Source organism: Peromyscus eremicus, chromosome 8b (genome assembly GCF_949786415.1).
Source record: "Peromyscus eremicus chromosome 8b, PerEre_H2_v1, whole genome shotgun sequence".
NCBI classification, from domain to species: Eukaryota; Metazoa; Chordata; class Mammalia; order Rodentia; family Cricetidae; genus Peromyscus; species Peromyscus eremicus.
The window spans coordinates 51,007,464-51,032,827 of NC_081424.1; the positions used below are offsets into that span (position 1 = coordinate 51,007,464).

At 40.4% G+C, this 25,364-nt stretch overlaps 1 protein-coding gene across 6 annotated transcripts in view; it reads left to right on the forward strand.

The window, feature by feature from the left end:
* Scaf8 (SR-related CTD associated factor 8) overlaps positions 1–25,364 on the forward strand; it is a 142,845-nt gene that overhangs the window by 11,938 nt on the left and 105,543 nt on the right. For all 6 annotated transcript variants that reach the window (XM_059272800.1, XM_059272799.1, XM_059272801.1 and 3 more), the window contains 2 exons: positions 15,408–15,491; positions 20,447–20,491. In XM_059272800.1, coding sequence (XP_059128783.1) covers positions 15,408–15,491; positions 20,447–20,491 — 129 coding nt within the window. The remainder of the gene's footprint in view (positions 1–15,407; positions 15,492–20,446; positions 20,492–25,364) is intronic.

Genomic DNA, 25,364 nt, shown 5'->3' on the forward strand with positions numbered 1-25,364 from the left:
GTGGTAGTCCACCACTCACATGGTAGGATTAGACAAGAACCTAGAGGGGCTGACTCTTAGAGAAAGGGACTGTCATTGGGAAGGATTTTAAGCCCTAGAGTCTTATTGAGGATTGCATAAAATTCATGTTTAGGTGAATTTTGTCAAGTCATTTGATAGTAGATTTACAGACTCTTTAAGTTTTTGATTAAAATCTGTTTGGTTATTAGGTTGACACCATGGCATAGTATGTTTCCACAATCCACTATCTTCCCTAGGGACTCAGTGTTTCTACAAAACACCATCTTCACTAAGGACTCAGTTGTGTAGATTTACATGGTTCCTAGCTGGTGGGCTTGTTTTCTGTTTTTTTGTTCATCTGTGTGTGTGTGTGTGTGTGCGTGTGTGTGTGTGTGTGTGTGTGTGTGTGTGTGTGTGTGGCTTTTACATAGTTTTTATTTATTTATTTATTGTTTTTTTTTTTTCTTTTTTCTTTTTTTGTCAAGACAGGGTTTCTCTGTGAAACATCCTGGCTGGCCTGGAACTCACTCTCTAGACCAGGTTGGCCTTGAACTCACAGAGATCCGCCTGGCTCTGCCTCCCGAGTGCTGAGATTAAAGGAATGCACCTCCACCACCCGGTTACTTAGTTATTTATTTTATGTGTATGGGTGTTTTGTCTACATACATGCCTGTGTATTATTTGTGTGTTGGGGGCCTGCAGAGTTACAGCTGTGAGCTGCCATTTGAGTCCTGGGAATTGAACCTGGGCCCTTTGGAAGAGCTGCTGGTGCTCTTGCCAGGCCCATTAGCTCTTGCTCTCTCTCTCTCTCTCTCTTTTTTTTTTTTTAAAGACAAGGGCTTGCTATGTGTCCCTGCTGCCTTGAACTCTCTCTTCCTACTTGAATCCCCCACACCATGGTTACAGTCATGGGCCGCCATACTGTATGGGCATTCCATATAGGCGTGGCTAGTTTTGTTCTTGGAAACTAAATCCCTTTTCTGAGCCAAAAGAACTGTGTTTGAGACATGAGTCTGTAACATATTCGATCTGGTACTATAGCAATTTTAATTTACTTCTCACTCGTTATAATTTGAGAAAATTCAAATCCTATCAGTCCTGTCAGGCCACTCTGAGGGAGAAAGTGGTTGAGCAGTCCTGACAGTGCGGAATCCTTGGCAGAGTGCCTCAGGTCTGAAGTGTTCTTTTCTCCTCACATGTAACTCATTTTCCTTCAGGCCTGTGTTGGTTCTTTACACTTCGGAAAGTTTGATCTTAAGACCTGTTGACTCTTACTTTTCTTCTGGTTCTCAGTGTTTCTTTCTTTCTCTCTCTCCTGTTAACTCTTGAGGAAGTACTTCCTTTTTGATTTTTGTTTTATGGGATTCAGTTCCACATTGCCTAGATTTTTTGCATAATGTATACTTGCAGTCATGCTGATGTCACCCTAAATCTAAATTTTCCTTCAGCTCCCTTCTTGCTTTCAGACTTCAGCTTTCTTGGGGAGTAAAGCCATATTCCTGAGTATTGACACAAAATCTCGGGATTTCATCTGTCTTCTTCAGTCATGAAACCCAGTGAGCTGCTTTTTAATGCAGCCTGCATCCTTCCCCTCCTCCTTATTTTCCACATTAACTCTTCAGTCCATGCATGAATCCTTTCTCCTTTGCGCTGCTGTTCTTTCTGTAATTTATGTGGAAGTTAGCATTTCGGTTTGGCTTTAATCACTTACATTTTTTTAAACTTTGAAATTGGGCATTGTACATGCCTTTAATCCCAACACTTGGGAGGCAGAGGCAAGCAGATCTCTGTGAGTTCAAAGGCCAGCCTGTTGGTCTACATAAGCTAGTTCCAGGCCAGCCAGGCCTACACAGAGAGATCTGTCAAAACAAAAACTAAAAAACTTTCAGATTCTCTTTTTTAGTAGTTTGACTATAAGGCTTTCTATAAGACTATACAAGGGAGAATACATGATCAACTCTCAAAGTAAACATGGCAGTTATATATAAGGATGACTTTTAAATAAAGTATGTAGGGGGTAGACATGAGTGTGATGCCATTGTGCACATGAAGAGGTCCGAGGACAACTTTGTGGAGTTGGTTCTCGCCATCTTGATGTGTGTTCTAGGGATTGAAGTTGTGTCATCAGGCTACACCGCCTACACTTTGACCCTCTGAGCCAGCTTGTCTAACCCACAAAGATGGTAGTATAAAACATCACAGGTGATGAGTGAAGCCTTGTGCTGTGTTGACCTTTCCTTCTCCCCCATCTGTATCCTCATGTTGGTGAGTGACTCCAGGAAAGCCCTCTACCTTACTACAGTAGGGTACCAAGTCTCTGAAATTAAATTGTGAGGGGAAAAATTTATACCAGCCCTCTGGCTTTGAGATTACACATCTTTGAATGAGATCAGTCTACATTCAAGTGATTTTAGCTATGAGGAAGTTGAGCAAATTGATTCTGCTAGCTTGTATTGGACTATTGAATTACTTTCAGGGTCCATGTGTACTTAGTAGGTCAGTTTTAGCCATGTGGACAATATGACAAAAAACAAACAGCTTTTTGGCTCCTGTTTAATGTGAGGTCAGAGTTTTTCAGGGTAAATGGAGAGGGAGGGAGAGAGCTCTGGGTGTCTGCTAGAACACTGGTGTCAGACTGTAATTTTAAGTGTAAAAGGGATTCCCTTTCCATCTTTGCGTACAGAAAGTCCTCTGTTTGGTACCACTTTGTTTTATTGTGCTGCTATGTTTTTAGTCTCTTAAAAGTTATTCATTAGATTTAGCTTGGGCAAGAAGTATTACCTAGAGAGTTTAATAATGTTATAATGTTTTCTTTTCCTTGTAATTTTTTTTCTTTCTTTTTTTTTTTTTTTTTTTTTTTTGTTGTTGTTTTGGAGACAGGGTTTCTCTGTGTAGAGTTGTCTGTCCTGGAACTCACTCTGTAGACCAGGCTACCCTTGAGCTCACAGAGATCCACCTGCCTCTGCCTCCCAAGTGCTGGGTTTAAAGATGTGTGCCACCCCCCAACCCCCTGGCTACTTGTCATTTCTTAATACTGCCTTTTGATAACTGTGAGCTATAACATTGTCTTTGAAAAAATACTTAATTTCTTGGGGCTGGAGAGATTGTAAGGTAGTTAAGAGCACTTGCTGCTCTTGTGAAGTATGTGGCCCTTTACAACCCCAGTTCCACGGGATCTGATCCCTCTTCTGGCCTCCTGGCACCAGGTACACACAGTGTGTATATGTATATACATGCATATACACGCAATAAAAGAAATCTTAAAAAAGTACTTCTCACTAGCCTTACAATAGAGAATATGGTTTGTGCCCTGATTAAGTAGTCAGCTGGTCTGATAGGAGTCTCTCTGAGGACTGATCAGTGCACTCCATTTTCTCTAGTGAAGCTGGGCTTGCTGCTTCACACCTGTGACCCCATCAGTTGGGGGCAGAGGTAGGAGGATTGCCACAAGTTTGGAGCTGGCATTGACTACATAATGTGGCATTTTATGGGGTGGGAGAGGAAAGAATGGTAGGTTTTGTTTTGTTTTTAGAAAATTATTTATGCTTATTATATCTAGTTGACAATTTATTGACCATTTTCCTTGACTTTATTTTTGTATTTAGTTCTTATGTTTAGGATATTATGATGAATTAAAATGTTTACATTTGTTATTTAAAATATTAGACATTTCTTTTATTTCTAAGATAATTGTTTTAAATCTCATTGGCTATATAGTACCTCACTGCTAATACCAGTACAGAGCTGATTATTTCTTATCTTAATTAAGTTAAATGGGTTAACAGTTTATCATTTTACTAAATATCTCTTCTTGGCTGTGTAGTGTTTTATCCTTTTGTTTTTTGGAGGGGGTTTATTTTTATTTTTTTATATCATCTGTAATGCTTATATGAAAGTGATTGTGATTATGGCCTTTTAAGTATGTTAAATCAATAGAAGAAGTTTTTTGGCTCTTACATTTAGTACCATACTACTACCTTCTCCTGGGTGTTGTAGTTGTGTATAAAATGACCACTTTGCTTTTTTTTTTTCTTGCTGGTTTTTCTTTCTGTGCTAAAAATTTGTTATGTGTATTTATTTCTTTTTTTTTTTTTTTTTTTTTTAAAGATTTATTTATTTATTTATTATGTATACAACATGTATGCCTGCACACCAGAAGAGGGCGCCAGATCTCATTACAGATGGTTGTGAGCCACCATGTGGGTGCTGGGAATTGAACTCAGGACCTCTGGAAGAGCAGTCAGTGCTCTTAACCTCTGAGCCATCTCTCCAGCCCCCGTGTATTTATTTCAAGGGTTCATATTGTTCTTACTGAAAAGAATTGTAGTTTCTTTAAAGTATTTGTTAAAAGTTGATTTCTTTGACAGTTTCATACTTAGATCATACTCACCCATTACCCTCTATCCCCTGCCACTTCCTCTGAGTCCCCTTTTTTTCCCAACAGGTCCTCTTTCATGACTGGCCCACTCAGTTTAACTAGGGTTGCTTGCACAAACCAAGATGTGGTGTTATTTACTGGAGCATGGGCATTTTACCATTTTCTTTAAAGTTTCTCGATGACTCCAACGTAATTGTCCTTTTGGGATTAGAATTTGGTTGTCTTTTTTTCTCTTACACAGTAGACAAATTGGTGTGTGTGTGTGTGTGTGCGCACGCTCAGTGTCTGTTTGCAAGCATTTGCTTTGTCCTTTGAATGTATTTAGCACACATTTCAGTTGATGTAGTCTAAGTGTTGGCTAGTAGTTGACAGGGATTTTAGGCTCACAGCTTTGCCTTGCTTCTTCAGATTTCTTTTATGGAGGCACAGTCCAGAATGAGCCCAGGACTTGTTAGCTCATATGTTCCCACTGGGATTCCTACAGTCTCCAGATTTTAGGGCTCTTCTGTTTCCTATTCAGAAAGTTACCTGCTATGAGTGAAGCAAAGAAAAACAATAAAATAGGACCACCTCCTCCCTCCATTTTTTAGATAACGCATGCTTCTTTTCCTTGTGCTTCTGGGTAGATGCTCATGTTGTTAATTGGGCTGCCTTCCAACCCATGTTAGGGCGAGTAAAAAAGAGGCAGGTGCCGGGAGGTAGTGGCGCATGCCTTTGATCTCTGCCCTTGGGAGGCAGAGGCAGGCGAATCTCAGTGAGTTCGAGGCTAGCCTGGTCTACAAAGCGAGTTCCAGGACAGCTAGGGCTGTTTCACAGAGAGAGCCTGTCTGGGGGGTGGGGAGGAAGAGCAGGACAAGGGGGAAGAAAAGTTCTCTCCTGCTTTCTCCTCCTCCTCACCATCTTCCGAGAGCCCTTTCTCTGCTCTTGGGCTCGGATATAGGGCAGGCTTCCCCTGGCTGCTTTGCTGTTGTTGGCTGCACAGCTCTGACTTGTGCCAGCACTGGGCTCTGAGGCTGATGGAGGAGGAGGAGCCCATGCTCTGGAATCCCCTTACCTTCTGTCCCAAAGCTCCTCCTGCCTGCACCGGGCAGGGTTAAGTAAGGCCTGCTCTTTTACTTCTGAGTCATTGGATAGTTTTGTTTAGTCCAGGGTTTTCAGTTGCCATCATGGAGGGGTTGCAGAAGGGGACATATGTTTGACTTATTCTAGCCACCTTGACTGTAAGTGTGTACTTCTTAAGAATATTTTTAGCTCTCCCATTCCAAGAATTTGACTTGACAGGACCTCTATACACAAGTTTTTGGCTTAAGTATAGTTCTTTAAATAATGTTTGTTTATAGGGAATGTTGATTTTTATTTTTGCAGCAAATGCAGTTTTGAACTTATTTAGATTCTAAAATATTTTTCTTTCAAGTAGTATTCAAAAACTAATATTATCCCTAGATAATTACCATACTTGAAAAATAGAATATTCTTAATTTAGTATTATCCATAATGAGAATGCTTATAGCCCATAGGAAGGGTGGCTAGTTGTAAAACATACTAAAATCTGTGTTGTCATAATAGTGTTGATAGCTACTTTTATTTGTAATTTTTGGTGCTGGGGAATTGTGCACCCAGGTGTCACACATGCTAAACACCGGTCTAATACTTGAGATGCTTTAGGTTTATGATGTTAGGAAAACAAGTATTTCCCTTCTTTGGTATCTTTACTTCAAAAATGTTTTAGATTTTTTTTTTTATTCTGAGGAAGATGTACATTATTTATTCTGAGGAAGATGTACGTTATTGCATACTCATCCGTATGCTGTTACTGTCCTCACTGTGCATGTTCCTGTATCTTCAGACTGTTAGTTCATTGGACTATTGTCCTCTTCCAGAGCATGTGAGTTTAATGACAGACTTGATGGCCTGATGTTACATTCCTAGTGTCTAGTGTCAGCGAGTAGGTTTTGAATGAGTGATGAATTGTGAAACTATGCATAATTTGTTTTTTCTTTCTTTTTTGGTTTTTAAAACATTCCAGATTTTCTGTATTAAAATACTTTGGCCGGGCCATGGTGGCGCATGCCTTTGATCCCACACTTGGAAGGCAAGAGAGGCAGGTAGATCTCTGATTTTGAGGCCAGCCTGGTCTACAGAGCAAATTCCAGGACAGCCAGGACTACACAGAGAATCACTTCTTTGGGGGGAAAATTGTTTTTGAACTGGAAAATAAAGGTAGATTAAGGAGATGGCTCAGTGGATAAAGCCACTTGGTGTCAGGCCAGATGATCTGGTCTGTATGGCAAGAGAGAACCAACTGCTACAAGTTGTCCTCTGACTTCCACTTGCATGTATGCACAAACTCACACACAAATCATATAATTAAAATATGTTTAGGAGGAGAAGAAGGAGGGTAAGCATTGTAGCTGGAAGTTTTCCTTTGTCCCGCATGACCCCCAGCAGTCCAGACAGATCTCTCCCACCCATGGTCCCACAGCCACTCAGACCCAAGTAAACACACAGAGGCCTATATTATTTATAAACTGTATGGCCTAATGGCTCAGGCTTCTTGCTAGCTAGCTTTTATATCATAAATTAACCCATTTCTATTAATCTAGGTCTTGCCATGTGTTCTGTGGCTTACTGGTCTGCTGGCATGCTGTTCCTTGGCAGGCAGGCTGGCATCTCTTTCACTCTGCCTTTCTTCTTTCTGTGTATCTGCCTGGATTTCCTACCTGCCTCTAAACTGCTTTGCCATAGGCCAGTGCAACTTTATTTATCAACCAATCAGAGCAACATATATTCACAGTATACAGAAAGACATCTCACAGTAAAGCATACTTTTAAAATTAAATTATTTATGTTTGATAATAGTTTTATTTTTATTTTATTATAAATAATTTTTTGTCTTGTTGATTAAAGTTATATATTTTGCCCTCTCCCCAATAGATGCCTTTGAATTACTTGATTCTAAGGGTTTAATATGAAGTAGGAATCAGCCTGTGCTTTTGAAAGCCTAGTCTAGGGAATTCCAAAGACTGTAACATCTCCTATCAGTCCCAACTCTTTAAAAAGATGGATTTTTTTTTTAAAGACAATTGCTATTTCAGTTGTAACTTCAGCTCATATTGCTTAGAGGTATATTTTAAATATTTTCTACAAAGAAATTCTTGGAAAAATTTTTTATGAAGAGTTAAGAGAGTGTTGATGATAATCTAAATAAAATAATTATCAAGTTGTTTTACAAAATTCATTAAATTGACAGCCACAGGAACCATATTCATTTCATCCTTTATCATGGGTATTAAGACATGAGGCAGAAGTACTATTTCAGTTTTGTGAATGAAAGATACCTGTTTAAAAAAAATGTACTACAATGTGTGACTTTTCTGAATAATCCCAGCTGATGTCTACTCGAGTGCCTCAGGTAAAGGTACTGATGGAAGGCTGGAGAGAAGATTGTGTCCAACTGTGGCTTAGTAACCCTTGAGCTTTTTAAGGTCACTTACAGGAGCGTGGTGACTTAGAGGCAGCTGGGTCACTGAGAGGTCCACCACAGCATGAGTGACAGCTGCTTCCTTGGAGCTGTCCGCTGCACTTGTAGGCTGCTGTAGGCTGCTCAACCGGTTTTCTCTTCTACTTGCTTACTGCTTGCGTAACCTGGGGGAGGGGCCGCATGCCATTTGTAGCCTTTTGAGGCCTTTGAGGGTGTTTTTTTGTTTTTTCAAGACAGGGTTTCTCTGTGTATCACTGGTTCTCCTGGAACTCACTGTGTAGATCAGGCTGGCCTCGAACTCAGATTCCCCCTGCCTCTGCCTCCCAAGTGCTGGGATTAAAGATGTACACCACCATGTCTAAAAACAGCTTTATTAAGACATTCACTCTATGCATTTCATCTATTGAAGTGTACAGTGTATGGGTTTTTTGTATATTGCATTAATAATTCTTTAGAGCTATGATAGCCAGGCAAGATGATTCATCTCTATGATCCCAGTGTTCCCTGAGTTTTAAAAGTTTCAAGAACTTTCTGTGTTTCTGTGTGGGGTGAGCCTCCCTCAGCCCTCTGCAGGGGATGTTTCAATTTAAAGAAATATCTATATAGCACTCCATTTTCCCTCTCCCTCTTAGTATTTTATCTACCCCTTCTTTTGTGATGCTCTGAGCTTAGAAAGGGTAATATATATGTCTGTTTAACAGCCCCCTACTTATGGCTCAGCATTGGGCTGTTCTACCACAGCAGTGGTTATTTATTTTAGTATGAATGGTTATGAGTTTCTGTAGTAGGCACTGCCCACTGCAAAGAAGAATATCCTTCCTAAACAGAGGGTGACAGCATCAGCAACTGTGGGAGTAAGCATAAATGTCTAGAAGGTAGTTTGACAGGTACATCACATCTGGCTAACAGTAGCAGTTAGTCTCCTTTTGAGGCCTGTGATAGCCCCATCCACACGTTTTTATCTTGGCTTAGAATAGCAAATACTGTTTCTTCAAGGAAAGGTATTTTTAAAGTCAATCAGAAAATCTCATCCATCACCATCATACCTGCAGTCACATGTTGATAGTGTGCAGTCAGAGTCCATAATCAAGCAGGATTTTGGGGGACAGTTTTTGCACAGCAGATTGTGCAGTATCTTCCAGAAAGTCAGTGGACAGAGCAGGGCATGTCCAGCTCATTAACGGTGGATTTCTCCCAGTCCTGCAACCAAAGCCTCTGCTGTCCTAGCAAAAAAGGACTTGCCATCTAATTTGTGTGAACAACCAACACCAGTGGCCATAGCCTTTGTGATTTATGTATAGGGTGTGTGGGGCCTCCCCATCAGAACTCAGGGATGGAGCTCACTGTGGGCACAGGGATTTTCATTTAATAACCTTACAGCTTCTGTGAGTGTTTTTTCTTTTCTTTTTCTTCTTTATGTAGGGTGCATTTATTTAAATTAACTGTTTCTGTTTTTTCAATTGTTTTCTAAATCTAAATGAGATACCAAACAGTTGGTATTACATAATGAAACATTACAAAGGGTGAGCAGGACCCTTGACTGTCCATGGCTGTCCTTTTTGAGGAAGTACCTGTTGGTTTTGGATACAGCACTTAGCAGAGTATTTAGAAGATCACTTAGCAAGTTCCAGTGCAGCATGAAAAGATTGTGTCAGTTGTTCTAGCAGAAGAACAAAGATGAGGTGCAGCAGTGCGGGTGGAAGACACTGCTGTTTTGGTTAGCTCTCCTGCTTCTTCATCCTAGAGTGCTTCCAGGGGTGCCATGCGCTTCCACCCCCATGGGCTTGGTGGGGTTGGTAGTGTTGACTCATCTGGCTAAGGACCAAGGGAAGCAGGCTCACATTTTTGCCTACCTTGACTGCCACTGTAGCTGACTTGTGGACTAGTTTTGAGGCCACTGCCTTCCCATTGGCCACAGCTGGCTGCAAAGGTTAGTAGGTAGGTGAACAGTCTCTACCTCCAGTGTACTTTGTTGCATCAGTGAAATGTGCATAATATATTCTGGGGTACTAACTAATTCCTCCCCATTTCCTAGTCTCTTTAAACCTGTGCTGCTGTGTTCAGGTTGTCATCTTTTCCTTTCACCTTTTGGTGAACTTTTGCTCAAGCCTTGTAGAGACTCACAAATGCAGCATTTGGCTTTCTGACATTTCTTTTTAAGTAATTTACTTTCAAGTGACCTGGACAGAACCCTCTGTTTACCCTTGTGGGTAGCCCCTCTTGAGTGCTTGAGCAGCTTTTGAACCTTATTTACATACTACCCTGAAGTCATTCACATCCACAGAACTGCTCCTGTCTCATGAAGACCATTTCCCACCATATGCTCAGTGATGGTGCTGGAGCCTCCATCCCAGATGTGAAGTACCTGCTGAACTAACTTCATTCTAGCTCCCCTGTGAACAGCCCTGTAGGGCCTGGTGAATTGGAATTAAACGCTCCTTCTCACACACCCAGTTTTCCTCAGTAATGTCTGTCTTTTTTGCTTCCTGCTTATATTTATGGGGATCTTAACAGACTATAGTGGAGTGTCTCTAAAGACTGGCTCATACCAGTCTATCAGGGATTGATTGCCATTATGTTGCCTCAGATTGTGCTGCCTTTGTTTCAAGGACAGATGGCTATGTATTGTCTGGTTTCTCCATTCCCCTGGCACTCAGACTGATCTTATCTGTCCACATGGCCCATAGCCTCATGAACAAGACCGTGGGGAGTTCTTTTCATTTCTTATTTAAAAGTCTTTCCTGATTTAAGCAGTTCAGATAGAGTATATTCCTTGTTTATCCATTTCAGTACTGGTTCATTGTTGAGGCCCTCATCTGCATGCTGAGTCTTAGATTTGGCCATCCTGTATTAAAGGTCAGACCTGAGAAATATCTTTTTTTTTAAATTTAAAACTATTTAGTATGTGTATGTGCATGATATATGTGTGTGTGTGTGGCTGGAGGTGCATTTGATATGGTATGTATGTGCAGGTTAGAGGCTGATTTTATGGAATCAGTTCTCTGCTTCCACCTTATATGGATTCTGGGTATCAAACTTGGGTTGCTAGACTGTTTAGCAAGCACCTTTACACAGAAACATAATTTTATAATTGTGTGGGATACCATTCATCAAGGAGGTATACTATCCCATACTGTGTAGACAATGTCTATTGGAACATCCTCCCCTTTCCCAAAAGATGCTCTACTCAAATGGCTCCACCTAGATTCTATGTATTATTATCACAGGGAACACACAGCTGTCACTACAACGAGGCATACCATCTTTTACCACATATTGGGAAAAAGTAGTCATATTGGGATTGCCCCCATGAATTCTTTACCCTCAGACAGATTGGCCTTATTTGCTTGTTTTACCATCCTTTGCAGGGGCTGTGCGGTGTTTCCTCTTCTTCTCACTTTGGTTATGTTAGTCTGTGTTTGGACACCAATTGTGTTGTGTGACTATTCCTGGGGAGAAGTGTACAGATAGGCCCTCATCCCAAATAGGTTACTGATGAGAAACCAAAGAAAAAAGTTCCCCCCATCTAGCTGGATGAACCAGTATGTTTATTAGGGTTAGTTCCAGAGCTCATATGACTCACAGGCCCATCCAGCATGGATGCCAGCTTATGAACCCCATATGCTAGAGCTTCCTGTGTCTGTTATGTTTCATGAACTTCCTGAACCTCTCGTGTGAATATTGCCTGTTGAGATTGCTGAATGTGAGGATCCCTCTCCTTTCTCCTTTACTGGAAAGAATGAATGTTCAATTTGGAGGACACCTGTGCTTAACAGATATGAATATGTTTTATTCTTTTTCCCAATGTTCTAATTGATTAATAACAATAACATGCTTTTAATTGATAGGAAAGTTTCATATTACACCCCCCCCTTTTTTTTTTATAGTGTCTTAAATGACTGAAATTTTTTTCCTTATAGTTCTTGAGGCTAGGTAGTCAGGGCACCAGGTGCTGACCATTGAGTTCCTGGGAGAAACTGTTCCTCTCTGGATACTTGCCTTCTCACAGAGGAAGGGAAGGGTGGGATGCACAAAGAGTTTGAGTGCATGAAAGAATATGCATGTCTGTGATCAAAAGCTTTGCGATACCGTTTTTTGTTTTTGAAAGACAGTAATCCTGTTAGCCTGCAGCTGTTTGTCTATATGATGTCATTTAATTACCTCCAAAGAGATCCTATTTCTAAATACAGTCATAGTGGAGGTTGGGGCTTCAATATAAGAATTTTGGAGAAGGTGAACCACGGAAATGGTGTATGCATAAGTGGACCAGAGTAAAAATAATGAAATATAATTTTCAATGTATCATAAACAAGTGATTTTGCAGTCTCTGACTATGCTTGATCCCCCAAAGAACAATGTTTTCCACTTGAACTTAAATGTTGCCTTCCCTCATTCCAGCAAGTGTTAGGGTGGGCCAACCCAAAGCCCAGCATGTGGGTCTGGTTGTAGCTGAGATGGTAGGTCCTGGTCACTGGGATTGCCCCCACAGGCAAGGGACAGAGCCATTTCTCCTAGGCCCATGCCATCAGGGCCAGCTCTCCCACACCCATGGTGAGGGATGGGTCTGTCTCTCCTGAGTGTGTGTGTGTGTGTGTGTGTGTGTGTGTGTGTGTGTGTCCAGGGCCAGTGAGGTGTGGAGCTGGCTTAGCATGGCTCTTGGGTTTCAACATACATGTTTCTTATTACCCCCTGTGGCAACAGGAGCTGTGGACATTACCCAGACTCTGGCTGCTGCTGGGCCATGGACCCAAAGAGCAGCTTGGGGCCTGGGCAACACCATGGCCCTGTGTGGCGGTACAGGCAACCCAGATTGACATGGCCCTGGTGGCACCGTGGCCCTCAGACACCAACGTGGCCATAGGTTACAAGCCAGACCCTGGGCATCTGTATGGCCTTTGGTGGTAGCATGGGCCACAGACATACATCAACATGGAATTCGGCCATGGTAGGACTGTGGACCCAGATAGGTTCCTTGGTAGCAGCTTGTGCTTGGATGTCCACATGGCCCCAGGTGGCAGCTCAGACCTCTGGCATCGACATTGCCTTCAGTGGTATCCAGAGCCACAGACAACAGCACAGACCCTGGCTGTGGTAGGGCCACAGACCCAGACATGGTCCTTGGCAGTAGCCCTGGCCCAGGTGGGGTGTCTGTAATTTTTCACTAGAATCCTAGGTGGTTTCCTGTTTGCAAAGCGGTTGGTGTGTAGTTAGCCACTTAGTAACTTAAATTGCATTTAAGGAATGTAAACCCTTTGTTTATTAATGTCAGTCACCATTATCTTTGTAGCAGTTCTTTTTGAAAAATAAAGTACTAGACATAATTAGACAAAGTAATGACTTCAAAGGTGAATGGTAAGACACTGAAAACAGAGAAATTTGGTAGTGGGGAGTTATGGAAGCCTTTCCTCTTTAGGTGACTTAGGGAAAAGTACACATTAGCTAGTGGGGAGGCCCTGGTAGAGAGTATTCTGAATAGAAGAGAACAGCTCTCGTTTTCAGGGTACTGTGGCAGGGAACGAGAAGATTGTGTGCGCTAAGAGCAAGAGGCTGTAAGCATGACATGAGAGGAAGCTGACCATGCTGATGCTGGTTACACAGCAAGAGCCTTAAATAGACAGTTTCGGTCTCCCCAAAGGGAGGTTCTTGACTGTTGAACTCAAGAAGTGGTGGAAGTGTTTTGTTTTTTTGTGGGGGGGGGGTTGTTGTTCTTTTTAAAGATAGCTGTAAATGTGGTAGGAGAGCATGCCTTACTTATTTACATGTTCTCCAGGTGAGACATGGCGATTTTCACTATGGTCTCTTTGTTACGGCCAAAGCTTAGCAAATAAACTTGGAAATACTGCCTTCACCATAGTGTCACAGAATGCAGTAGAATTTTTAGTCAATTTTCATTTAACCCTAGTTCTCTAGCACCTAATTTTTCTGCCATTTCTTTTAACTACTTTCTCTCTGAGCATTATATGAGGAATTTTTAAAACAGATCAAAGGGCAGATTGTTTTGAAACATTTGATACCTTGACCTTTTAAAAGGTTTATTTATTGATTTTTTTTTTCTTTGCCACCCCTCTTTTCTTTAAGTTACACTGTAAAGCCTTGGCTAGCCTGGTACACTCAGCATAGACTAGGCTTTTCCTCGAACTCAGAGACCTACTTGCCTCTGTCTCCCAAATGCTGGGATGATTAGAGGCATGCACCACCATGCCTGGCTGTAAAAAGGCTCATTGCGATAAAATTCACATATAAAGTCAGGCAACTCAATATGGCCATTTGGGTATATTCACCACATGCAATTAACTTTAAAATACTTTCTTCACCTTCAAAAGAATTACTAATCATTAGTTGTTCCCCACCCCCCAATACCTAGGATTGGACCCAGGGCCTCAAGCATGCTAGGCAAGTGTTGTATCACTCAGCTACATCTCATTTTCTTCTTTAACTTAGCATGTATTTCCGAGGGCCAGACACAATGGTGACACATGATTGGAATCTTAATTACTCAAGGGGCTGAGGCAAAAGGATCGTCAGTTTGAGGTCAATATGGGTAATTTAGTGAGATACCTCACCCCTCCCCCAAATTCCCAAGATTCGTGTGTAACATATATCTAAGATACATATTTTATATCTGTATCTATATATCCTAATTCCTTTTTATGGCTGACAGTTCATTCAGTTGTAATACTTTAGTCATTGGTTCATGTCATTTGGGTTGTTGTTATTTTCTCAGTGAGGTCTTTGATGAATTTTATATGAATAATTGTTTAATGATCATCAGGTGCAAGTTTTCTTTCTTTCTGTTTTTCCCTTTTTTTTTTTTTAAGGCGAGAGTCTCACTATATAGCCTGGCTGACCTGATCTGGAATTTGCTTATGTGGACCAGTGTGTGATCTCACACTTAGAGAATCAGCCTGTTTCTGCTTCCCAAGTATTGGGTTTAAAGGTGTTGGCCACCACGCTTAGCACAAATCAGAGGCACAAATTTTAATAGTTATAGTGTACTTGGGAGTGGAATTGGCTAGATCACATGGTGACTATTTTCAGTATTTTTTGAGAAGCTACCATGCTCTTTTATTTTATTTTATCATAGCAACAGGAAAATACTGTGTTAATCCAGTGTGTGGTGGGGTATATGCATGCTAGAGTGAGCCTGTGGAAGGAAAGTTTGTTGGAAGGAATTGGTTCTGTGTTTACACCATGTGGATTTGGGTAATGAACTCAGGTTGTTATGTTTGGAGGCGCTCACCTTCCTCCACTGAGCCACATCGCTAGCTCTTAAGTGTGTTAGAGGGTTGCTCTACCCTTTGATACTCACACTGGCAATGTATGAGGATTCTAAGTTGTTACATTCTTCCTAATTCTTTTTATTGATCCTGAGTAAGCAAGTGTGATATAATAGCTGATTGTAATTTCGCATTTCCCCTTGTTAGTCCTGTTGAGTTTTTTTTTAAAACTACCCTTGTATTTCATTGAGAGTATAAAAATGGAAATGTTAGTAGTTTCACACTTGCTTAGAGGCACTTCTGATAACATTTGCTTTTCTTTTTTCATCAGTTATATTCGCTGAATGACTATAAACCACCCATTTCTAAAGCGAAAATGACCCAGATTACAAAGGCAGCCATCAAAGCTATTAAGGTGAGTGATAAATTTGTGACTTTAAATAAAAATAACCCTCGTGTGTATGTGTGTGGAGGGGGGGCGGTGGAGAATATACATGTGCCACATGTAAGGGTCATGTGGAATCCAGAGGCTTTATCAGGTATCTTCCTCCATTGTGTTCTAATGAATTTTTTTTTTTTTTGGGGGGGGGACAGTCTGTGGGATGGTGTTACACTGTCAATTTGACATGCTCTAGAATCACCTGGGAAGTGGGCCTGGGGCATGCCTGTGGGGAATTACCTTGATTGCCTTAATTGAGCTGGGAAGACTTGTCTACTCTGGATGGTGAGACTGTTCCCCTGCCATATAAATGGAGAAAAGGAACTGAGTAGCAGCAGGCATCGTATTTGTTGTTGCTGCTGCTTTACATTCTGATTTGTGTTACTCCGTGGGCTGTGCTTGTGAATGTGGGCACTGGTGCTGCGGTGCAGGTGTGGCGGTCGTTCAGAGGACACCTTTCTCTCCTCTACCCTGGGATATGAGGATTGAACTCATGTCTTGGAGTTTGTTTGGGAAGTACTTTTAGCCACTGAACCATATCCCTTGTTTTCTCTGCTTCTTAACTAAGTGTCTCAAGCTCTGCTCCTGTAACTTCTCTGTTGTGATGGACTGACCTGAAACTATTGAATTGCTTCCATTAGGATATTTTATCATAGCAACAGGAAAATACTGTGTTAATCCAGGGCTCCCTAAGGAAACAGAGGAGACTCTATTTATAAAGGGTTTTATTAGAGTGACTTACAGGCTGTGGTCTGGGTAGTCCACCAATGACTGTCTCATGACAGAAAGGCCAAGAATTTGGAGCTGGCGTCCTGGAGGGTTCCTAGAGAGCTGCTGGTCTTCAGTCTGCATTGGAGTCCCAAAGAAGTAGATTTTTATACCAGTGAAGACGTACGTACTCAGCACTAGGATTGATAAACTTGCCAGGAAGGATGAGGGCAAGTAGGGAAAAAGCCAAAGCTTCCTTCTTCCATGGCCTTTTATGTGATCTTTGCCACCTCAGATGATCTGATTAAGAAAAATCCTTCGTAGGTGTGCCCTGGAACTTGGGTTTTAGTTGATCCAGAAGTAGTCAAGTTGACAACCAAAATTAATCCATTCTTTGTTAACTTGACACATAGTCACATACCCTCTTGCTTAAATTCCAAATGAAAACAATTACCAGGGCATAATTCCACTTAAGTACCCCAGGTAAAACTGCAAATGCAGTATGTATTCTAGAATAGTTGGTACTGTCTCTTGAGGTATGCTTAGTATTTCAGTGTTATCTCAGTCTATATTACATTACACGGTAGATAAATAGACTAAAGAAAACATAGATATCTACTTAATACATGTGTATGTATACACAAACAGGTTCTTAGCAGAATAGGACACAAGCACTCATGTCAGTTACAACTGCCCTTTCTGCAGCTGGTCACAGACTTCAAACTACCTCCCTCTTCTCCCCATTCTATGTGTGCCCCACCCTCAGCAAGCAGTGATTTTGTAGATTTTACGTATTTACTTGGGCTTTATGGTGTTGATGCATGCTTGGTGTGGAAAAGAAAATCTGCCACCTGCAAACCCCATACATTTTGAAAAGATTCTTCCAGCTTAAGAGAGGCTCAGTGGTTAAAGTGAACTGGTTTTAGAGTGGACCTGGGTCCAGTTCCCAGCACCCACACGGTGGCTCACTGCTGGCTTACAGTTATCTCCAGTTCTAGAGGCCCTGCCCTCCAGGGCCACTGGACACATGCCTAGTTCACACACATACATGAAAGGAAAACACTGATACATAGAACAAAGAAAATAAAATGAGTAAACCTTTTTAAAAATCCTCGAAAACAGTCTGTTTTTTGTTTGTGTTGTTTTTCAATACAAGGTTTCTCTGTTTAACAGCTTTGGCTGTCCTGGAACTTGCTGTGTAGACCAAACTGGCCTTGAACTCACAGAGATCATTCTGCTTCTGCCTCCCAAGTGCTAGGATCAAAGGCCACCATCACCTGTCCGAGGAAACAATCTTTTATATTTTGAAGCAAGCATTTTTTTGTACCTTTCTTAGGCAGGTGATAGTTTGGATAGCAGTGGTATGGTGTTCTGACATTGGCATTTGTCTCACTGACTACAGATTCTTAAATATAAGTTGATAAAAGACTTCTAAATACAAATTAGTGTATTGGTTTTTTTTCTCTTATTGATTCTATATAGATTTAAAAATGAATCATTCTGGAATCATAATGGAAAATAATTTGGCTTCATTATATGTAAGGTAATTGAAATTTAGGAAGAGACCGTAGAAAGTTATTTATTGCTCTGGTTCAATGAGTTTTGAGCCTGTGTTAACTTATCCCTACTTTGGAATCACAGGGAATGGTTGGATTCTCTGCAGAAGTACACATGACTTCTTGGATAAAAAACTTTTTTTTTTTTAAGATTTATTTATTATATATACAGAAGAGGGCGCCAGATCTCATTACAGATGGTTGTGAGCCACCATGTGGGTGCTGGAATTGAACTCAGGACCTCTGGAAGAGCAGTCGGTGCTCTTAACCTCTGAGCCATCTCTCCAGCCCGGATAAAAAACTTTTAAGTTCAGTCATAGACAATATCTTGTCTTCTGGTCTAAGACTTCCTTCAAGTAAGGATCTTAAAAATAAATGATTACTTCTAATGAAGTAGGTACTAACCTATGAACATTTAGTGGTCAAAACATTAGTCATAACTAGATATACAATAGCAATATATTAACTATAACAAATTCTTAATTACTAGTTTAATTACTAGTTATTACTACCAAAAAATTCAGTTAATTCTTGTAAAGTTTTGCACACGTGTTTGCCATAGCATATGCTTAGAAATCAGAGAACAAATGTGCAGGTGGGTGTTAGTTCTCTTTCCTTTGTGTGGGTTCTGGGGTCAGACTCAGGCTGTCAGCCAGACCTGGGTGACAAGCACCTTTACTTGCTGAACCATGTGGCCAGCCCTTGCTTTTGTTTTATTTGTTGGTTTGTTTGTTTTTTTGGTGTGTCTGTGTGTTTTTCAGATTTATAGTTAGTATCTTACCCCATTATAGTTAAAAACCTCATTTTTATGTAAAAAAAGATATGGGATAAAGATGATAACAAGCACATTTAAGCCTGAGAATTCTGAAGGGAAATTAAATTTAGCATAAGCCAATTCTCTTTTAGTTTGCACTATCTTCAGTGTGGTCTGATTCTTTGGATATGATTCTGAGAATATGCAAACATATGTTAATATCATCAGTACTAGTCTAGAAATTTAGGAATTGGTATGTTTTGTAAAACTGTTGAACAGTACTTGTTAAATTAAAGACAGTAAAGTATAGGTTCCAGCATTATTTCCTGTTTTCAGATGTCAGAAGAGTATAATATACATGAAATAGCTTGTAGAGTTTGAATTGGGGTTTTTGTCAGCTGAGAATAACTCAGTTTTTACAATGTACTGTAATGTTTAATGTATTATTACTGCCTTTAATAATTCTAGTTTTGAAAAAAGTTGTAGTGTGTTGTGGTAAACACTGTGTTTTTGCCCCTTAGACCTATCAGTCAGTAACCTCTTAACCACCTCTGCTTTATTTCTACTTGGATATTACTTTCCAGCTTTTTGGCCAGGATCAAGGGCATTTACATGCACACACACACACACACACACACACACACACACACCCACACCCTACAAGACACACACACACACACACACACACACACACACACACACACACACACCTTACAAGCACTGACCCTTCTTTACTTTTTTCCCTCTTTTCCTGGCTGATTTATTTGACAGTTTAAAGGTCATTAATAACAATCCCTATATCCTTGGATATAAATCTCCTGAGAAGTCGACATTTTCTTTCTTTCTGTCTCCCTCCCTTTCTCTTTCTTTCTGTTTCTCTCTCTTTCCCTCCCTCCTTCCCTGCTTCCTTTCTTTCTTAAATTCATTTTTATTTTATGTTTATGATGTTTTGCCTTCATGTATGTCTGTGTGAGGTGTCACAAGCCCTAGAACTGGAGTTACAAGACTCCCATATCTACAGTATGATGTGGGTGCTGGGAATTGAACCCAGGTCCTCTGGAAGAGCAGCCGGTGCTCATAACTGCTGAGCCATCTCTCCAAACCACAGTACGTTGATACTATGTTTGGATTTTGTATGGATACAGTGCTTTTGTGTTAATATTCTTAGAGTCAACCCATGTATACATTTCAGTGTTATAGCTTTAGTTCTTACATCTTCTCATTCTAAGGGAAGGGGTTGTCCTTTGTAAAGCAGAAGTCAGGAGACTGGAAGTATTCCTTAAGTTCTTCAAAACAGAAATGGTCTAGTAGTGGCATTACCATTGACATATTAAAATTGTGTTTTTAATTTCTATTTTACTTATTTTCAGGTTTATGTTGAATGTTTTGTTATACATTAAGTATTCTCACAATTGACAGTGAATCATTTCACTTTGTATAATTTATTAGCACATTATACATTTCTTCTTCTCTGCCTATTCTTGAAACAGATTCTCACATTTGTAAATGTACTGCTGGTGGTAGAGTTACTTGCTTTTTCTAGTATTTTCCTTGATTTAGGTGTTAAAATGAGACTGTAGGACATTGTTACATTTTTCCTCTCTGGAAAAAACATTTGTCAGTGTACAATATTTTGCTGTTTAATACAGTTTGCCAAAGTGTGCTTTCATAAAGATATTGGAAGTATCATAATACACTTCAGATACATTCATACATATGTGCTTCAAAGAATTACTTAAAGAATTAAATGTAATGGCTAGTTTCCTATAAAGGTGAATGATGCAAATCATGAAAGTTTTGTCTAAAATTTATTATTTTAATAGACCTTTGGAGCCGTTCTAAAGCCTGTGGTCAGCAGAAAATTCTAACCTGTGCAAACTAATTTGGGAATCACACTTTCTCTTTTCTTACAGTTCTATAAACACGTGGTACAAAGTGTCGAGAAATTCATTCAGAAAGTAAGTACATGTACTCTTTACTACTTAGGCTAAATGTGCTGTAGTTTCGTATTGATGCTTGTGTTCTCATTCATTATTTATTAATTTATTTTAAGCACGTGATTTAACTTTTAAAGAATACTTTTTATGTGTATGAGTGTTTTACTACATTATGTATGTTCCCCTAGAACTTGAGTTAGAGATGTTGTGAGTGACCATTTTTGTGCTGAGAACTGAACTCAGGTCCTCTGCAAAAGCAGCAAGTGCTCTTAACCACTGAGCCATCCTCCAACTCCTTATGTTCTCCTTTAAGTCAAATACTTGAGTTGAAGTTTTGATGGACTGTTAAAAAGAAATTCCCAAGTGTTACAGATGTAGTTCTGCGGGTGGCGTGCTGGCGTAGCATACCAGTTGCTCTGTGTTCCATCTCTATCCCTTTGTAAAATAGGGTTATGCATTCATACAGGTGTGTAGTGTAGTCCCTGACACTACCCAGGTTCGTGGTTGGGCTTAGCCAAGTAGATGCCCATCTGGACTATTGCAGATTCTTTGTTAAGACAAAAAAAACTCTAGTTGCTTTATTTTTTTATTGAAAAATAAAATGAAAGTGTTGATTTGATAAGTCTCAAAATGTTAACCTTTAGGAAGATACTTTTGCTAAGTTTGTTTTGTTTCTTGAAAACAGTTATGTCATTATGATTGATTTTTCAAATGTTACAAATTGTTGCTGTGTATGGCCTTTAAGGAGATTCTCACTAGTCATTTTAAGCTGTATGCTTAGAAAGCAACTCTGTATATATGTAAAATATGGATTAAAATATTGTCTCTCAATTATTTTTGTTCCCCTCATTCATTTTGTCTGAGCCATTAATGTATTCAACAGTGCTGCTACATTTTATTTTGTAGACTTTATCCAGGGGAACCAAGGCAAATAAAGTTGAAAATAGCAGTCTTGCTTACTGTCTTAGTTAGGGTTATTATTGCTCTGATGAAACACCCTGACCAAGAGCAACTTAGGGAGGAAAGGGTTTATTTGGCTTACGTATCTTGAATCACAGTTTGTTGAGGGAAGCCAGGGCAGGAACTGAACCTGAACATGAACCTGGAGACAGGAGCTGACCCAGAGACCATGGAGGGGTGCTGCTTACTGGCTTGCTCACTCTGCTTTCTTATAGAACCCAAGACCACCACACCAGCCTAGGGGTGGCCCTACCCAGAATGGGCTGGGCCCTCCACATCAATCACTATTTAAGAAGATGCCCTGTAGGCTGGCCCACAGCTTGGTGTAGTGGAGGCTCCCTCTTCTCAGATGACTTTAGCTTGTGTCCAGCACACTTAGGTTTCCTGTCTTTATCAGAGTGTAGGTGACTAGTCATTGTTCTTGGTCCTCGAACTTAGGATCAGCATTCTGTTGATGCCAGGTTCTGGCAGATATGTTTAAGACTCATGCCTTAGGACAGAGACGTCACTTACTTGTACTTGGCATCAACATTTAGCAGGTTTGCAGTGTACCACAGAAGGTGAAGGATCAAAGTATGACTACTGTGTCTCTAAACTCAGTTGTCTTGAATAATTGATCTAACCTGTTTTTGATTCCAACCCACTTTTAACAAAGATTAATATAGACAGGGTTGGTAGTGCACATCTTTAATCCCAGCATTTAGGAGGCAGAGGCAGGAGGATCTTTGTGAATCCAAGGCCAGCATCATAGTGAGTTCTGGGACAGCCAGGGCTATGCAGAGACTTCGTCTCACAAAAATCAAAAAATAAAAATTAAAAATTAAATTAAAATTTTATATATTATTTTTATGTGTATGAGTGTTTTGCTTGCATGTATGTAAGTGTGTGTACCAGGTGTGGTTGGTGCTCTTAGTGGGCAGAAGAAGACATCAAATTTCCTGGAACAACAGCTTTAGACAATTGGGAGCTGTCAGATGGGTGCTAGGAATCAAACTCAGGTCCTCTGAAAAGCAGTGTATGCTCCTAAGCACTGAGCCATCTCTCTGCCCTCTTTCCTTCTTTTTAAAACGTTGTTTTCTCCATAAAATACTGGTTAAACATATTTTAGGATTAAGAAGTTTAGATAAAGATAAGTATACTTTTAAAGAAAGTCAAACTGTAAAGTGCAATTTTAGTGACTGTAAACAAATAATACAAGTAAGGGATAAGTGTGTAGAAGCTTGATAATGTTATCTATGGTCCCATGTGTTAGTCATTAAAATTTTATAGATGGAATGATGGATGATGGTGAGAAATGAAAAAAATTAACATTAAAACTGACTGTTTTGAGGAGTGGAGGTCATTTTGAAGACAGGGTTTCCCTGTATAACAGTCCTGGCTGTCCTAGATCTCACTCTGTAGACCAGGCTGGCCTCGAACTCACAGAGATGCACCTGCATCCCCAGTGCTGGAATTAAAGGCGTGTGCTACCACTGCCTGGCTAAAAACTGGCTAAAAACTTACTTCTTAAAGGACCACTGCTTAGAATACTTGGGCTTCTAGCTTTTGATATAATGAATGCAGCCAGAAAACAATCTATGTTCTGATAATTCTCTGCTTTTATTTGAAGTTATGCTGTAGGCAGGGTTTTTTTTGGTCAGGGCCATGACCAGCTGTCCTTCTGGCCAAATAACCACACAGACTTACTAGTTGTAAAGGCTCAGTCGATAGCATAGGCTTGTGTTTAGATGGCTCTTACAGCTTACGTTAACCATTTCTATTCACCTGTGTGCTGACCCAGGCTCGCTCACCTCCTGTCTGTGCTGCTGCTTTCCCATCTGGCTAGCATCTCCTCCTACTCCTCACTGCTTCCCAGCAGTCTCTGTGCCCCGAAAATCCTGTGTAGCCATTGACCAGTCTGCTTTTCATTAACAGTGAGAGCAACACATCTTTACAAAAGGACTATTCCACAACATTATGTACTTACATATGTGTGTGTGTGTGCACATGTATGAAGGATGGCATGTGCATGTGTCATACCACAGGTGAAGTTGAGGAAACTCACAGGAGTCAGTTCTTTTTTTTTTTTTTTCCGGGACAGGGTTTCTCTGTGTAGTTTTGGAGCCTGTCCTAGATCTCACTCTGTAGACCAGGCTGGCTTCGAACTCTCAGAGATCCATCTGGCTCTGCCTCCTGAGTTCTGGGTTAAAGGTGTGCGCCACCACTGCCTGGCTAGGAGTCAGTTCTTTTTTTTTTTTTTTTTTTTTTTTTTTTGGTTTTTCGAGACAGGGTTTCTCTGTGTAGCTTTGCACCTTTCCTGGAACTCACTTGGTAGTCCAGGCTGGCCTCGAACTCACAGAGATCCGCCTGGCTCTGCCTCCCGAGTGCTGGGATTAAAGGCGTGCGCCACCACCGCCCGGCTAGGAGTCAGTTCTTTAACCATGTGGGTCCTGGAGATCAGACTCAGCTCAGCAAAGTTTCATGGCAGGGCATTTACCGGCTGAGCCAGCTGCCCATCCTGTGTACTTTTTATAAGACTGAAGCAAAGACCAGAACTATAGACATTGAGGAATTACAGGTTTTAGCAGTACTATTTGGGTCAGCTCTATCTTACACTAACTCTGTTTGTATTATTAAAGTCAACCTACATTAGTTATCATGAATCACAAAATTAGTTTTTGAATCAGAAACCCTTTTTGTCCTTGTGAAGCCTACTGTTTTATATGGTTACTACTACAAACTTATTTGTTTCATATACTCAGATAGGACTAGATGTTAATCACTCAGCATTGTTTATTTTAATGCAGTCTGGATGCTCTGTTTTAGTGAGCTGCATCAGTGCTGTTGTGGCTACTATTAACTGCCATAGGTTTACAGAACATGTGATCTCTCTACTTTCTGATAATGTCCTCTCAATTAGCTGTTACTAAGTTGGAAACTTGGCCTTTATTAACCTTTAAATTTTCTATTGCATTATGTCAGTAATAGAAGAGATTCATTTGTTGTCATTTTTATGAAGCAGACATGGAAAATAAATAAAAATTATGACAAATACTCTTGGCACTACCATAATTTTTTTCCCCAGAAACCTTGATCCCTTTCAACAAGTACCTGTTTTTACTTTTTAATTATGTGTACGTGTGTATGTGTGTGTCTCTGTTTCTGTATGCCACACTTGTACAGGTGCCTTTGGAGTCCAGCGGCATTGGATCCCCTAGAGCAGCACTTACAGGCAGTTGTGAGCCACCAGACGTGGGTACAGGAACCAGAACTCTGGTCCTCTGCAGGAGCAGTGTGGGTTCTTAACTGCTGAGCCATCATCCCCCCAGCCTCCAAGTATCTGTTGTAAAGTGAAGCTAAAGGAGTTGGTCACCCTTTGCTACTTTTATTTTTCCACCTTTTGCTATTTTCTCTGAAAGAATGGCAGAGACTTTTGAAAAACTTGTCATAGTTACCATTGTTCTCCCATTTAAATATGTACATTTTTATGTTTTGTCTCCATTCTTATTGACAATGGATATTGATTGCATATATACTCTTTACCCTAGGGTGAGTGCACAAGGACCTGGGCATTTAGGCACAGGGAATTTGAAAGGAGTTCATTTCCCGAGGTTTCTGTCCATATGTACTTTTTACTAACAGTTCTTTGCCCTAAGATATTTTAGGTAAGTTTTAAATGCTACACTACTTCAGTTTATATTTCAGATACAATTTGCCCTTCTTGATGATGATGAGATGCTTTTGCCCAGTGTTTTACTTTTTGTTATGAAGTACATATGGACATACCCAGAACGTTGCTGTATACACGGCTGTGTTTTTGTAAGGGCAAGACTTGTTTAATTACCACTCATTTCTTGCAATCAAACTAAAGCCAGCTGCCTCTTCTTAATCTCTTGCATTTTCTCTGCCCATGTGACACAATCAGACTTCGTTTTGTCCATGTTTGATGTTACAA